At 53.9% G+C, this 15,008-nt stretch overlaps 10 protein-coding genes across 10 annotated transcripts; 4 read left to right on the top strand and 6 right to left on the bottom strand.

The window, feature by feature from the left end:
• Positions 1-4: 4 nt before the first annotated feature.
• M409DRAFT_70538 (uncharacterized protein) lies at positions 5-1,427 on the top strand (the record flags this gene model as incomplete). The annotated part of the gene is made up of 4 exons (XM_033818785.1): positions 5-114; positions 168-252; positions 306-782; positions 831-1,427. The coding sequence occupies 4 exons, from the start codon at positions 5-7 to the stop codon at positions 1,425-1,427; spliced, it is 1,269 nt and encodes a 422-aa protein (XP_033661276.1).
• Positions 1,428-1,748: 321 nt separating this feature from the next.
• M409DRAFT_29234 (uncharacterized protein) lies at positions 1,749-2,465 on the bottom strand (the record flags this gene model as incomplete). The annotated part of the gene is made up of 1 exon (XM_033809369.1): positions 1,749-2,465. The coding sequence occupies one exon, from the start codon at positions 2,463-2,465 to the stop codon at positions 1,749-1,751; it is 717 nt and encodes a 238-aa protein (XP_033661277.1).
• A 981-nt stretch (positions 2,466-3,446) lies between these two features.
• On the top strand, positions 3,447-4,295 carry M409DRAFT_29235 (uncharacterized protein; the record flags this gene model as incomplete). Its single annotated transcript, XM_033809370.1, has 2 exons — positions 3,447-3,678; positions 3,733-4,295. 2 exons carry the CDS (start codon positions 3,447-3,449, stop codon positions 4,293-4,295), a joined length of 795 nt encoding a protein of 264 aa, XP_033661278.1.
• Positions 4,296-4,574: 279 nt separating this feature from the next.
• M409DRAFT_29236 (uncharacterized protein) lies at positions 4,575-5,376 on the bottom strand (the record flags this gene model as incomplete). Its single annotated transcript, XM_033809371.1, has 3 exons — positions 4,575-4,815; positions 4,872-4,959; positions 5,010-5,376. 3 exons carry the CDS (start codon positions 5,374-5,376, stop codon positions 4,575-4,577), a joined length of 696 nt encoding a protein of 231 aa, XP_033661279.1.
• Positions 5,377-5,998: 622 nt separating this feature from the next.
• M409DRAFT_29237 (uncharacterized protein) lies at positions 5,999-6,406 on the top strand (the record flags this gene model as incomplete). Its single annotated transcript, XM_033809372.1, has 1 exon — positions 5,999-6,406. The coding sequence occupies one exon, from the start codon at positions 5,999-6,001 to the stop codon at positions 6,404-6,406; it is 408 nt and encodes a 135-aa protein (XP_033661280.1).
• Positions 6,407-6,569: 163 nt separating this feature from the next.
• Positions 6,570-7,248, bottom strand: M409DRAFT_29238 (uncharacterized protein; the record flags this gene model as incomplete). The annotated part of the gene is made up of 3 exons (XM_033809373.1): positions 6,570-6,719; positions 6,777-7,104; positions 7,181-7,248. 3 exons carry the CDS (start codon positions 7,246-7,248, stop codon positions 6,570-6,572), a joined length of 546 nt encoding a protein of 181 aa, XP_033661281.1.
• A 683-nt stretch (positions 7,249-7,931) lies between these two features.
• On the bottom strand, positions 7,932-9,389 carry M409DRAFT_29239 (uncharacterized protein; the record flags this gene model as incomplete). Its single annotated transcript, XM_033809374.1, has 1 exon — positions 7,932-9,389. One exon carries the CDS (start codon positions 9,387-9,389, stop codon positions 7,932-7,934), a length of 1,458 nt encoding a protein of 485 aa, XP_033661282.1.
• Positions 9,390-9,922: 533 nt separating this feature from the next.
• Positions 9,923-10,996, top strand: M409DRAFT_60085 (uncharacterized protein; the record flags this gene model as incomplete). Its single annotated transcript, XM_033814361.1, has 1 exon — positions 9,923-10,996. The coding sequence occupies one exon, from the start codon at positions 9,923-9,925 to the stop codon at positions 10,994-10,996; it is 1,074 nt and encodes a 357-aa protein (XP_033661283.1).
• Positions 10,997-11,292: 296 nt separating this feature from the next.
• M409DRAFT_29241 (uncharacterized protein) lies at positions 11,293-11,834 on the bottom strand (the record flags this gene model as incomplete). Its single annotated transcript, XM_033809375.1, has 5 exons — positions 11,293-11,363; positions 11,422-11,450; positions 11,503-11,546; positions 11,610-11,668; positions 11,723-11,834. 5 exons carry the CDS (start codon positions 11,832-11,834, stop codon positions 11,293-11,295), a joined length of 315 nt encoding a protein of 104 aa, XP_033661284.1.
• A 969-nt stretch (positions 11,835-12,803) lies between these two features.
• M409DRAFT_60086 (uncharacterized protein) lies at positions 12,804-14,750 on the bottom strand (the record flags this gene model as incomplete). The annotated part of the gene is made up of 3 exons (XM_033814362.1): positions 12,804-13,975; positions 14,021-14,563; positions 14,624-14,750. The coding sequence occupies 3 exons, from the start codon at positions 14,748-14,750 to the stop codon at positions 12,804-12,806; spliced, it is 1,842 nt and encodes a 613-aa protein (XP_033661285.1).
• Between the last annotated feature and the right edge of the window lie 258 nt (positions 14,751-15,008).

A 15,008-nucleotide genomic window follows, 5' to 3' on the forward strand; every position in this document is an offset into this window, starting at 1 on the left:
GACCATGGAGGCTGGCTCAGAACCCAGTGAAAGTATTCATGATGAGAAGCAAGTCGACGCATCTGCGGAGAGCCAGCTTAGCGCGCAGGAGGAAAAGGCCGCATCTGAGTTCAAGTAAGCAAGCATTGCTGACACTGACTAGATCTGACCTGATTGACATCGTCCAGTTTTCGTTCCATCGGGGTACTCTGCGCTGGTTCACTGGGTCTGTTTGTCACCGTGGGCTTCATGAATGCCTATGGAGTCTTTCAGGTCTGTCCTTCATGACCTTCCACCATGATACGACTGACTCTGATGATGCGTAGCAATACTATACCGCTCACTACCTTCCAAATGAATCCAACTTCCAAATCTCCTGGATCGGCTCCTTCGCCAGCTTTGCATGCTTTGCCTTCGCAGCTCCAGCAGGCTTCTTAACCGATCGAACTGGTCCTACAGTTCCTATAGCGATCGGCTCAGTCTGTGAGATCGTCGCAGTCTTCATGGTATCTCTGTCCAGGAAATACTACCAATTTTTCCTCAGCCAAGGAGTCCTACTCGGTATTGGGATGTCAATGATCGCTATTCCCGTTACGGTAGTCATTCCCATGCATTTCAAGAAGCATCGAGCACTGGCGCAAGGCTGTACGATTGCGGGATCCTCACTCGGCGGCGTCATCTGGCCCATCGCCCTCGATCAACTGCTGAACAAAGACGGCATTAGCTTCGGATGGTCATTGCGGATTGTGGGATTCACTATGATCCCGCTGTGTGCCGTGGTCATTCTTTGCACTCAAAAGCCAGTATCCAAGAGCGAAGCATCTGACACAAATGGAGAACGCAAGCCCAAGCAAAAAAAGAAGAAAGATCTTTCTGGTCTCAAACACCCCTCCTACATTTTACTCTGCGCAGGACTGGCCTTCTCCTTCTTCGGCTTTTTCTCTCCGCTATTCTTCGTTACGACATATGGCGTCAGTCTCGGAATCTCAGAAAGCACATCGTTCTACCTCCTGTCCGCCCTGAACGCTGCCTCACTCTTCGGCCGTATCCTCCCTGGAATCGTCGCAGACAAACTCGGACCATTCAATGTCCTAGTCTGTGCTACCTTCGGCAGTGCGATTGTCACGTTCTGCTGGACTGCAGCCACCAGCCTCGCTGGCTTGATCGTCTGGTCCATTGCGTATGGATTCATTTCTGGGGCGATCTTGAGCTTACAACTCGTCTGCGCGACGACGCTCACGACGGACGAATCCCATGGAGCCGGTGTGGGGATGGTTATGGCGTCGGTGAGTTTGACGGGATTGTTTGGAACACCGATCGCAGGCGAGCTGGTGAAGGGTGGATATCTCGCGCTGAGTTGCTTTGCAGCGGCGACGTTGCTTGTGGGCGGAGTGTTGTTGGGATTGGCGAGGTTGGCGAAGGACAAGAGGCTGCTTGTGAAAGTGTAACGACCCAAACAGAACGAAGGCCCGCAACTGTACAGTACTCCACTCAAAAAATTAGAAGAATCCTCGACACTAGGCTGACATGAACCGATGCATCGCTCGGAGCAAATACGCCAAGGTACATCATCTCGGACACTCTTAACGGAACATATACACTAACAAGCGTCTAGAAAGATCGAATAATATGACCAGCACACGCTCGCATTCGGTTCTGTTTGTGTTGAAGAGATACGTGCAGTTCTATCTAACATACGTTGTAAAACATTACCTAAATCATGACCCTCTCACCCAATTCTCAGGACCGTCCCCGATCGCCACACAACCTTACCAGGCTCCCGCAATCGTTGGCTCTGCATTACCATCAGCGTCAGCCTCCTTCTTCCAGAGCTCGAATTTGTTCTCTTTTGCGTCGGCGTCCGCCTCGCGCTTCCAGGCAGTCACGACGGGATCGGCGTCGGCTTTGGCGTCCCTCTTCCACAGTTCGAACTTATTCTTGTTTGCGTCGGCATCGGCATCAGCGTCCTTCCTCCAGAGCTTGAACTTTTCCGCATCAGCCTCTGCGTCCTTCTTCCAGGCTTGCACGCCTGCCTCCGCGTCTTTCCTCCAGAGCTCGTATTTTTTAGGATCGGCCGCCGCATCTGCGCCCGCTTCTTTCTTCCACAGCTCGAATTTCTCCTTTTCGGCTTCGGCGTCTTTCTTCCAGAGTTCGTATTTCTTCGGGTCGGCCTCGGCATCTCTCCACAGAATCAACGTCTTCGGGTCCCCAGCCTCATCGCTCTCCTCCTCCGCCTCTCTCTTCGCATGGTCGCCGAAAGAAAACGATTTTGGGTCGATGAATTCTCTGCGCTTCCAGAGCTCGTATTTCTTCCTTGGTACCGCTTCGGCTTCGGCTTCGCGTTTCCAGGCAGCTTTGTAGACGTGATATGTGGGAGCCTCCGGGGAAGGGGAGACGGTTTCCGTAACGTTCTTTTCGGGGATGACGGGGAGGGCGAGTGTTGTGCCGAGGATGGCCAGTACGGATGCTGTTGTTGTGAAGCGCATGTTGGCGATGCTGCTTGATGTAGAGAATGTGTTTTTGCTTGAAGGATTGACTTGTGTTTGGAATGAGTGGACGTGCTGTGCTCTTGGTCGGTCAAATCCTCTATCTCTCCGGTGGTATCCCTCGACTTACCTAACAGCGAACAAGAATGGAAGACCTGACTCTCGAAGTCTGCAGGCCAAGGAAAGTGATATAAAGAGCACCGAGCGGGCTGCGAAGATGAACACTCCTAGATTAGGATGACAGCGAGGCGCTCGCAAGTTATCCTATTTCAGCTACAACTCGCACGCGCGTGGCATGCCACATGCCACGAGCCGGTGTGCATCGAATCATCGACGTGTTGGCTTTTGCGGCTGGGTGCTAAAACGATCGACCGTTTAAGGAGACGGTCGTCTTCTGCCTTTCTGTGGCGCGCATCTTGGGTAGGCTTACTCGAGGGGATAAGCTTTGTGGTTGAGAAGGGCCTCGCTTTGGAACATTCAAGTGATGAATTGGGTGAAGCTGCACAAAGCCTTCAGTTTCGTATATTCGTCTCAAAGAGGAGCTCTCATCACAGCCTCGCCAACGACAGGATCCTTGTTGATTATTAACTAGTGATTTTCTCCGCGAAAAGAGCGTAAGTTAAGGCGTCCTGCCGCCTGACGGAGAATCTGACTGGCGCACCCGAGAGCGGAAATCGGAGCGGATGATCGCCATCTGCAGCCGGAAACGGGCCAGCCCTGGGCCGATCAACGCCTCTTATGGCCTTAACCCTGACTTCAGCTCCTGGATCCCAAGGCGTTGAAACATGGGAATCGCTTCAGAGAAGAGGTTACTAAGCGTACTATAAGGTCATGACTAGCCTGGGCTTGCCTTGCGAAATGATGTCTTCCTCCAAGAAGCACCGAGGAGTCTCTGGCCTGCGACAGGAGCCTGACATCTGCTGCTCTGGGAGCAGTATTGAAGGGCAGCGGAAGACGGGCTGAGGAAGAAGACATAACACAATGTACACCGACGACGAAAAGCGAGGCTGGAGAGAAGCCGAAACGACGACAAGCGAAGAGCAGAACGAGGCCGAAGGACTTCTTGAACGGGCGACAAGTCGCAAAACACAAGGCTCTGGCTTCCTCCATGGCGGTGCATACACTCTTTTGACTTTGATCATTGTTGTTCAAAGCATTATTCTTATCCGCTGGCGGACAGAATTAGCAGAACACCCACCGAAGGTCTCCAAACGTATGTCGATTGCCCTGTTTTTGCCAGAGGCTCACTAACAAAAGTCGCATGAAGTTGGTCTCAGCACCCTCCGCAACAAAACCCTCGACTCTGGGCTTCTCAACCGCTTCTGGGAAGACGACAACCTCACAGGCCCCAACGAAGCCTGGGCAGGAATCAATTCCGGACACGGAGTTATTGCCCTCGACATTGACTACGCCACGAGACAAGGCTTCCCTGACACCATAATCCACCCGTACCACGACGACAAAGTCGTCTACGCCCTCGAAGCATACCACCTCATCCACTGCATCCAGGTCCTTCGAAAGGACTACCTCCTCGTTCGCGATAACAAGACTCCCACAAAACCGCTCGAGCATGCGATGCATTGCTATGATGCGTTGAGACAGAGTGTGATGTGCTCTGCGAGCGATGATCTGTTGATCGTCACTGGCCATGGACACAAGGGTGGTTTCAATCAGACTAGACAGTGTCGGGATTGGGACGTACTGAGGGACTATGCGACCGCGAACACGGCCTGTTATTGGGACGATGAGCTGCCAGAGGGCCAGGATGATCCTTGGAAGATGTGTGATGATGGGTCCGATGGGTTGCCTGTTGGGAACTTGTTGAATTGAAGTGGTCAGGCGAAACTCGACTTGAAAAGAGACATAGCACACATGTGCACGTTGTCCAGGACACTGATCAGGGTGGTCGCTCTCGTGCGTTCGGTGCCGCCCGACATCTCGACGTCCGTGGAGGGTGCCGCTAGTATCATGGACCCATGGAGCGGGATGCTTGATACTGAATTGGTACCGGTGTCCATCATGTTCTGGAGTTCCGCGGACGGCTATCCAGACTTCCCTGAGCCCCCTCGCACCTTTCGCTCGTCCAGCCACTGCCGGATCGGTTCCCATTTACGACATGCATGGGTTCCCGAACGGCCCAAAGCGATAGGAGAATCGGGCCAAGAGTACAGCGGAGACGGAGTCAGGTCCCCATGACACATGATCGATTGTCGAAGTCGATCCATGCAATGCTCCCAATGGGCGAGGTCCGAAGAGGAGTAGGAAGTGACTGGCCGAACTATTGTACATGTAGTTCGACAACTCTTTGCGGATGCCATTGATGCAGTGGAGGAAGTGGAGGACATCGGGCCTACCGACTTCGTCAGTTGATGGAGGAGAGCAGTATAATTGGGTGATGAAGCTTACTCAAAGAAGAACTTTCCCTCCCATGGCAGGACTGTCAATTCGGGCTGGAATGGAGCAGCCTCTTCTGCTGTCATCGGCACAAACTCGTCTACCAACAGGTTTAGCTGGCACACAACCAACGTTTAACATGTTCCCTACCATGAAGAAGTCGATCCCAAGCATCCTCGATCAGGATTGACGGTGGTCCAAAGTACTCTCGCTCAGCATCATGCTCGCGGTACAGCTCTTTGCTTTCTGCATCGTGCTTCAAAGCTCCAGTGAATGTACGGTCTTCGTACTGAACGGCCGGCCACGCATCTCGGATGTCGGTCTGAAAGGGTCCTTGCCGTTGTCTCTGGCGGGATAACCAGTAAAGCGCGAATGATGAACAGAACAAAACGACGTTCCCAATGGTGATGGCCTGCCCATATGGCAATCTTTGACGCCTGGTCTCCAGCCCTGCGCGCGAGCTTTCCAAGAGTACAGCGCTCTCCAGGAAAGGTTCACTCTCCGCTTTGATGTCCATGTTGCGAATTGTTCGGTATTGCAACGAAGGAGCGAAACGATGAAAGTTCCTTCGTCATGAAGCAGTTCAAGCTCTACAATTGTGAAGATGAACCGCAAGGTGAAGTTCAATGTGAGACAGGTCCAGCCGCACAGCGCACGCCACAACTTCCTATCTGGGATAGCGTTCCAGCTCAAGCTTGGCCAGATCGCTCGTGGCGTGAATCTTTCCAGCTGGAAACCACGACCCCGAACTTCACCTGGACTTCGCTTCGACCCTGGTATGGTTCGGAATTCAGTGTCGACTCCCACGTGGCGAGACGTCAATCCTTCTCGCGGCTGGCTTAAGACGGAGACGCCATTGTGGACCAATCGCAATTGGCGAGGGGAGTGCCTGCCCATGCTTCATCTTCTGAGACATCTGAATGGCGAGAACTTGTGGAGCTCATACAGTGCTCGTTAGCCTTCAGCACGCGTCGGGTCCAGACAAAAGGCTGGCTGACGAAGTAGAAGCTGCAGGCCGTTGAAGTGGTCTTCAAAGAGAAAGCCGGCAGATCATCTTCCAACACAACTAAGGGTTCTGAATCACTCTTGTTAAGTACAAGCAACCCCAATCGAATATTTTCGACACACATTCTCAAACCATGCGTTTCTCACTCCTAGAATTCGCCGCCGTGGCCTACGCTGGCAGTACGATCAACACAGACCCAACTACAACCACAACAACAACACCCGCTGCAACCCCAACACCAACCGGCGTCTGCACCAAGTTCCCCTACGACGCACTCCTGCCACTCTCAACAAACACCGCCGCTCAGTCCTGGTGCTCGAAAAATTTCCCCGTCGCCTGCACTGGCAGAAGACCAGAAAAGAAGATCGCGGAGCGGACGGCAGATCCAGAACCCATCGCAGAGCCAGAGCCGACTCCCACGACGTTGGTCAAGAAAGCGCAGAAGGCCAACCCAGCAGCACTACTTTCGACCCTGGAAGCATTGGGCAAGGGGTTTGCGAGCACAGCTTGTGCTTGTATCGAGACGCCGGCGCCGTGTTAGGTGGGTTGAGCATGTTTGACGACGGATGATAAGTAAACGACCGATAGGGAAACAGCCAGGACATAGAGTGAAGGCATCAACAGGGACTTCAACAAGTGGTCTATACACGAAATGGAAGTATGCATTGAGTAGACTCACCCACATCTCTCGTGTCCACCTCTCTTCATCCAAACAACTTCATCCCAATGCCCTGCAAAAACGTCTGTTTCCCATACACACCACCGTGTACCCTCTCCCTCCCCTGCATCACCGCCTCGACATCGCCCCAAACCTGCTCCAGCAAAGGTCGATCCTTAGCACCTCCAAGATTGCTCTTCACACCACCGTCAGCAAAGCAATCCCATGATACCATATAGGAGTACCAACTCACCAAACTCGGCCGACTCGCCCAGGCATACATCACCTCTCCTTCCTTCCCCAGCACCAAAGCACCAGGCTGAACCATTCCCTGCGAATAGCCTTTTTTCTCAGTGATTGTGAGATCAAGGAGCCCTCGTGCCCTCAAGCTATTGGCGATTTCATGCTTCGGGTCGACGATGGCCGCGTCTGTGTATCCCGTCTTCTCCCTCACGATCTTAACCAACTCGGGGCTCTCTTTTGCGGTGATGATGATAGGTTGTCCACCGGCGGCTTTGATGGAGGGGCCGATGCTGGCGAGGGATTTGATGTAGTTGAGGCAAAAGGGACACCAATGGCCTCTGTAGACTTTATGGTGTAGAGAATAGGATGTCAGTGGAGTGTTGTTTGGCGAGTTGGGGCTGGGAACCGGCGTACGTACAGACCAGAAAGACGAATTCGGAATTCTTTTGGAGCGTTTCGAGTTGTGAGACGGGAGAGGACATGATGGCAATGTGGAGGAAGATAGAGATGGTGCGGATATACTTGTGTTGTTGGGATTCTGCAGCGGCAGACTGCACTTATTATCATTTTGCCCTGCTACCATGTCTGCTATTCTCGACATACGTGCATTGACAATACCAAACATGGCCATGGAATCTGACCTCCTTGGCACCGAAGGGTATGTTCATTGTCATAGAGTGCAGTCATTTGAGAGCACATCTGATTCCTCAAGTTTCCCGAATGCGGACTGGCCGTCGTCATTGCCTTATGCAGCCCAGTTGCAATGATTCCACATCTCGACGCCCGAACCTGGGGGCACGGGCCGTAGGTCAGTAGTGTAATGGGCGGAACCTCAATAAGAGTTTGAGATGACCAATTATAGGACCGAAAGTAGAAATGGTGGTAGGCGTTGATCGGACTTCGACGTCCGTCCGGACGAAAGATGCTGAACAGTTCGTCCGTCACAAGGCTCCCCGAAGCTTCTCCATGATCCGCGCAGGCGTTTAACCTCTGGATCCCCTAACCACTTCCGAAGTCGTTGCATGATAACAATCTCGATGATTGCCGTACGATCAAGTCGCCTCGTGCATGTCCTTGGATACATCGACAGCCACGCCGTTGCTCTTCTTCGTGATTCCAGCAGCAAGCCAGAAAATCTCTCGATGCTTCTTTGCACTCCAGAACCTCAATCATACTCATCTTGATTGTAAGTCCCCATCTGTCTCTGTGTCGCGATCCACTCTTCGCTTTGAAGATCAAGATCTTTGCGTTTCGCCAGCTTCTTCGCATCTTTGTGCCAATCGCAAGCCCACTCGCAAGGAGGCACTGCTTCCTCACCGAAGTACTTGGCAACGCTCCTATGGCGGCAAGTGGTCACACCTTCGCAGTAGGTGATCAACGCTTGCAAGCTTTTGCCACGATTGATGCACGCCTGGCGACTTGCGCCTTTTGCGTTTTGCATCTTCTCGGCGTCTCGCACATAAGAGGCGTGAGCGCGATCACGGTCCTCGCGGCTGTAGTAGAGCATACAGACAGATGCTTTGCCGTCTCGTCCTGCTCGACCAGCTTCCTGGTAGTAGCCTTCGAAAGATTTTGGCATCTGCCAATGGACAACGAACCGAACATTCTCCTTGTCAATGCCCATACCAAACGCAGTCGTCGCAACGATGACATCGTAGCCTTCCTTGTTCTTGACCCAACCATCAAGGTGATCGTCTTTCGCCTCCGTAGACATGCCGGCGTGGTACGCTTTCGCACCGATTCCATTGTCTTGCAGGCGTTGAGCAAGGGCTTCGGTGTCTTTTCGGTACCATGTGTAAATGATGCCAGGCACATTCCTAGCACGCTCGTTACGCTGACTGAGTTCCTGTGAGCGAGCCGCGCTTTTAGCACGACGTTTGTGAACGGTGCGTAGCCATAAAACGAAGTCGTCAAAATGATCTTCCTCGTCGCTCTTGAAGCGTACTTCGTAGTGCAAATTAGGCCGACTCGTGGTCATGGTAAACTTCTTCAGTTTAGATTCATCCAGTCCAAGAGTAGTGATTATATCGTCGCGTACTTCTTCAGTCGCTGTCGCCGTACAGCAAATCATGGGAACATCCGGAAATTCCTTCTTGAAAAGCTTCAGCTCCTTGAAACTCGGCCTGAAGTCGTGGCCCCATTCCGAGATACAGTGTGCCTCGTCGATGGCGATCCTGGCCAATTCCCTCTGTTCGTAGACGGTGCGCAAGTGTTTGCGAAAGTAGTCCAGCGTGCAGTACTCGGGCGTGACGTAGAGAAGTCGGGTCAAAGGATGGCCGCTTTTGAGGTCGTTGAGTATTGCAGTCTTGGTCGACACGGGGATCGTGCTGTTGATGGTCTCAACTCTGATGTTGGCAGCTCGGAGAGAGTTGATCTGGTTGTTCATCAGTGCCAGCAGTGGAGAGATTACAATCGTGATGCCGAAGTCGACAACGGCGGGGAGTTGGAAGCAGAGCGATTTGCCAAAGCCAGTGGCAGCCTGGAGGAAGACATCGTGGCCTTCGAGAGCTGCCGTCACGACCTCTCGCTGGACTGGCCGAAACGAGTCTCGTTGGAATACTTTGCGCAAGGTAAAGTCGATGTCGACCTTTTGTCCGAGTTTTTTCCCTGGCACGCCCGGCATGTCGGCGGTGATCAACGTCAGTCGCCAAATATCATCGTCGCTTCGATGAGATCAGGCTGGCTTTGATGGCTGCTTTGGAGCATCTGGCCAGGCTTGATGGTGTTGATGGTTTGGTTGATGTTTGCTCCTGCTCGAGAAGTCGACTTTCTCACGCCCACGTCACGCTCACACGTGACCTTAATCTGACTTCACCTCGTCCTCTCCCAACGTCCATCATTCACCGACGACATTATCAGAATGTTATTGGTGACTGTCGACACTCTCTGGTGTTTTGGGCACGTACCTACGATGGCCCCTGATTTCGATGCACTATTGAACAACCTCACAGAGAGCAAACTTCCACGTCCTCCACCGAGGGCCAGTCTGCACCATCAAGGTTCGTCCAACTAGGTACTTTCATCACGGTATGAAGTCATTCTCCTCAGCAAACACTTTATATACGATGTGTCTGAAAAGCTCAATTGCAATCTCTCAACCTCTCCTCATTCCCAGTCCATTCTCCCAAACCCTTCCAAGCAGTGTGAACATCCAGCATGTCTCACCTCGAAGCCCCCCTCAAACTCGAGCACGAGAAAGAGCTCCACGAGACCGCTCTGAAGCTTGGCCAAGCAGGCAAAGGCCTCCTCGCTGCCGACGAAAGCACCGGCAGCATCAAAAAGCGCCTCGAAAGCGTCGGCAAAGAGAACAACGAAGACAACCGCCGCGAATGGCGGGATGTCCTCTTCACCACACCCTCAGCCATTGAAGAGCACATCTCGGGTGTGATCACCTTCGAAGACACCTTGATGAAGCATGACGCCACGCTCGAGTCCAAGTGGAAAGGGAAGTCGTTTGTTGAGGTGCTCAAAGCTCGGGGGATCATTCCGGGTATTAAAGTCGATAAGGGCACGATTGCCCTTCCAAGGACCTCTCCAGAGGAGACTTCAACCCAAGGCCTCGACGGCCTTCTTGAGCGCTGCAAGGAATACTACTCCCGCGGCGCCCGCTTCACCAAATGGCGCTCCACATACATTGTGTCCTCCACAACCCCTTCCCCCATCGCCATCGCGGACAACGCCGAGATCCTCGCGCGCTACGCCGCCATTTCCCAACAAGCCGGCCTCGTCCCCATCGTCGAGCCAGAAGTCCTCATGACTCACGATCAACCAATCGAAAGATCCCTCGAAGCGCACATCGCCGCCTACTCCGCCATCTTCGAACGGCTCGCGTTGCACAAAGTCGACTTCAAAGGCCTGATTCTCAAGGCATCGATGGTGACGCCTGGAGAGAAGCACAGCAAAGCCTCGCCCGAAGCCGTCGCCGAAGCAACCGTGCACATGCTCAGCAAGACCGTCCCGCCGCTCGTTCCGACGATCGTGTTCTTGTCGGGTGGGTTCAGCGATGCGGATTCGATCCAGTACCTCAATGCTATCAATAAGCGGAAGCAGGAGAATGTGAGCGCTGCGCCATGGGCGTTGACGTTCTCGTATGGGCGGGCGCTACAGAGTGCTGCGATGAAGGCTTGGGCTGAGGGGAAGCTGGAAGAGAGTCAGTCCGCGTGGGCGGATCGGGCGAAGTGGTGTAGTGAGGCTGCTGTGGGGAAGTATGAGGGTGGATGTCCTGCGTAGAGGTGATGCAAGCAGTCAAAGTAGAGCGATGTGTGGAGACGAGTCGAAGATGATTGGAATGAAGATGCAAAATCTGTATCGTATTAAACATTTCATAGAAGATTTCCTGTCCGCTAGCTCGTGGCACTTCAACTTCGTACCACTATTACTCCCCCAGCATCCATTCGAGCCCCATCATCGAACGCTCAACAGCAACTTTCTCCATCACCTATCTAGCCAGGTATTCATCAGCCATGTACCATTCTAGCCAAGTTCATGAACGATTGAGACTCACCTCCAACCCACCTCATCCCCACTCAATGACAGAACGGCGCAAACGGCCAGTACTGGCAAGGGAACGGTGGTGGTCCACCACAGTGCGGGCCACCTGCACTCATATCAGCCTCATTCATCCACTGACCTCCCCACTACGGCGAGGAACTTACCACAAGGCGGAGGAGGAAGAGGAGGTCCGCTGCTCCGATATCAGTAGAACTCATCATCAAGAAGAGGGAACATGAACGTACCAATCCGGCAATCCACAAGGGCCACAAGCTGGGCATGGTGGTGGCTACGTCTTGTCATCAGCATTCTGCTCTTTCGTCGTCTCCCAAACATCTAGGCTATGACTTACCGGTGGTGGACACAGCAATGGCAAGAAACAGGCTGGCGGTGGTGGTGGACCGTGGTGGCCTGGATCATATCAGCAAGTCGTTGCCATGAGGGGAGACAGAAGAGTGCATGTACAGTGTGGGAAGCAAGGCCCTAGATCAGCGTCTTCGGCGGACTCCTCGACGGGTTGGGGAGCTGCCCAGACCGTTGTTGCGGCGAGGAGGAGGGAGAGGAAAGGGAGGTGCATCGTTGCGGTTCGAGTCGGTGCTGATGCGTGAAGACGAAGCGTGTGAACAAGTGCGAAGGATCAAGTCGAGGAAGAACAGAGAGACGGCCGGAGGAGGAAGACGGGAGGATTATGAACTCTTCCCCAAAGCCTGCAGTGGCGTGTTGTCGCGAGGAGTATCCAGGATGCCCTCAACCTGGACGAGGCTGGAGAAAGAGCCCTCGAAAGACCTCGATTGAGTGACTGAAGTATTGAACTCACTGGGATCGACCCTTGATACCGTCTGGGCGGGGAATGAAGCATTGTGCAAGCCTTTTGTCTTGCACCGATGACGAGGGGGTGGTAGGCAGCCTTGCAATGTCAAGGCAAGATGTCTTCAGTGCCTTCTGCACTCTCTCGATCAAATCGTTTCAACACGCGCACAGCCTGAACATCTTTGACCACAAGCTCATATTCTCCAGATGACCGCCTTCAAGCGTCCTCATCACCATCGCGATCGCATGACGTCCAAACAGACTTTAATTGCCAAGTCCCCACCCCAGCACTTCCCAGCAACCCTTGAGCCTCATCTGAGGAGTCGATCGCCGAATCCGGTTTCGTGAGGGGAAACACAGGTGCACAAGCCACTCTTCTGCATGGTTCTGCACGGTGGAATCGATTTGACAGGTCGGGGACCTAGCCTGTTCCTAGCATGACAGGACGGATTCAGAGGACGCTCTCAAAGCTTGATCAAGACGAGAACGCTCATCCAGCTTTGAGAGTACATGTAATTCCGAAGAGGTGGCTGGGGCGCTAGAAGTCGTCAAGCAGGAGGTACAAGGACATGAATGATGTGAAGCAATCGCAGGGTCCATCGGATCGTTCTCAGTCCGCGGAACGAAGGTCATGCAGTCGTTCTCCACTTCATGATTGCGGTGTGCCAAAGTTCGAATGCATTTTCTTGTCGCTGAACGGATATTTCCATTCTCGCTTTCATTTAGTAGAAGCGTCTCAGGCATACTCGCCCGCCTCAAACTTTTCATCATCCCAATACCTTGCCTGGATGGTGTTACCTTCAAACTCAGCCCCATCCATCGCATTGATCGCCCTTAGAGCGCTCAGTTGGCTGGTGAACTTGATGAAGACCTCGTCGTTGCCGCCTTCATAACTCCTCCATATCTTCAGCCTTTCCACCTTACCGAACTCCGCCATTTCATCGCCTATCTCTTGAAGAATACCCTCATCCTGTATCGCTTTGTCCACGTCCATATCCTTTAACATGCCCTCAAACTTCACTACCGCCGACATCTTACCATGGGGGCCGTCCTCATCGCCGTCCGCCTTCTTCTTTGTCTTACCGCCCATGATCTTGCCCATGGCGGCCGGGGCGACGTAGCCTCCGCCTTGAGCGTCTGGCTTCTTCTTGCGCTTGTCGGCCTTGACGGAAAGGGCTGACGTGATGCCCTCGCCACTGGCACCAAGCCCTTTGCCCTTCTCATAGCCCATGCGCTCCATGACGCGCTGTGCGAATCCCGCTTGGCCGGGAGCCTTTGACTGGGGCTCATGAGCATCATCGGCGGCGTCAGAGAATGACTTGTCATTTCCAAGCGATTGTTGTCTCTCTTGCTGGGCTTTCTGGGCGAGATATTCAGGATTGTACGTAGGCGGGGCGGAGATTACGGTGGCAGATTTAGGTGGGTCTGTGGTAGGCGGGGGTGGTGGTGGTGGTGGCGGCGGCGTCGAAGCTGCTGCTGGAGGAGGGGCAGGGCTCGCACTACTGGCCTTGGCTGCGGCCAGTTTGGCCTTCATGGCTGCAATCTGCTGCTCTGCTTTGGCACGCTTCTCTTGATCCGCAGCTGACAATGGCGCACGTGATGATGGTGCGTTGGCCTGCGGCATCGGTGGGCGAGTAGCTGGCGGCGGCGGCGGCGGCGGTTGTGCGCTCAAAGCCATGCGTCGAGCGTACGCATCGTCACCAGACTCGTCCTTGTTCAAATCTACTGGTGGGAGTGGGGGACGACCGTTGTCGTCATATCGATTGCTGAAGCCGCTGTTGCGTCCAGACGACGGTCCAAGAGAATTTGAGCGCGAGACTGGGTCAGGGCTGTAGGTGGCTGGCGGAGCAAAGCTTTGCGGTGGAGCGAAGCTTGGTGGGGATGCGAATTGCATGTTTGGTGGTGGACCTACGGATGTTAGCTTTAAGAGAAGTGAGCGGTTAGTAGACATACGGCTGCCCATGTTAGAGTTGTATCCTTGGCCATCCATATTGGAGTAGCCGCCGTTGTAGCCTCCTTGGTAGCCTCCATAGCCGGATGCCTGGCCCCGATGCTGGTCGCGCGCGACATGCAGTCTCTCTCTCCAGTCGCTATTCGTATCCCTCCAGTGATCCGAGCCAGAGTACTGTTCGTAAGGGACAGGCTGACTAGGGTCGTATGTATCAGTCCAGGACCACTGTTCTTGATACTGTTGCTGCTGCTTCTTCGCCTTCTTGCTCTGCCAGCGTGGACGACGCTCATAGTACTCCTGCTCTTGCTCCTCATCGGCTAGCCAGTCGTTGAAACCGCGCTTCTGAGGCGGCGGCGGCGGTGGGTGGTCCTGCGGCTCGCTCGAAAGCTGCTGAGTGGGTGCATCTGGCGAACTGGCCGTCGGTGGTGCAGTGCCGGTGGAGGTGCTGGAGGAAGGCTTGTGCATGGAGGCAAATGTTGGCTTCGGCTTCTGCGCCGGTTTTCCGTTCTTCTTTCCCAGATTGGTGGGCTTGAACATGAGTGAGGCTTTGGTAGGCAAGTGAGCAAATCGGCCTCATCGCGAACGTGCACGCCATATCACTCTACCGTCTTTCTTTTTCTTCTTCTCTTCGGCCAGCGCCTTGGCATCGCGGGCTTCCACCTCAGCGCGCGTTTCGGGGGTGATCAAGTCGCCATAGAGGGTGAGGCCACGCTTCTTGGGCGGTTCTGCCATCGTGGGAATGACGCTGCCAGTGAGTCGCCCGCCAATAATGCGTAGTTCACTCTGTCACTGTCGACAGCAAGACTCCAGAGTCGAGGCGGTGGTGGTGGTGGTTCGGTGGTGTCATGTCGTGGAGAGACACGAGCTCAAAGCTCACTGCAGACGGGAGAGAAGTAGATTAAGGTTTGCGCTAGCCTCGGGAAGCGAAACTCCATACAGCATCCCTGTCAACGGGCTGCCGGCATTCACCCCTGGAACATCACCTTCCAC

Source organism: Zasmidium cellare, assembly GCF_010093935.1.
Source record: "Zasmidium cellare ATCC 36951 unplaced genomic scaffold M409scaffold_49, whole genome shotgun sequence".
NCBI classification, from domain to species: Eukaryota; Fungi; Ascomycota; class Dothideomycetes; order Mycosphaerellales; family Mycosphaerellaceae; genus Zasmidium; species Zasmidium cellare.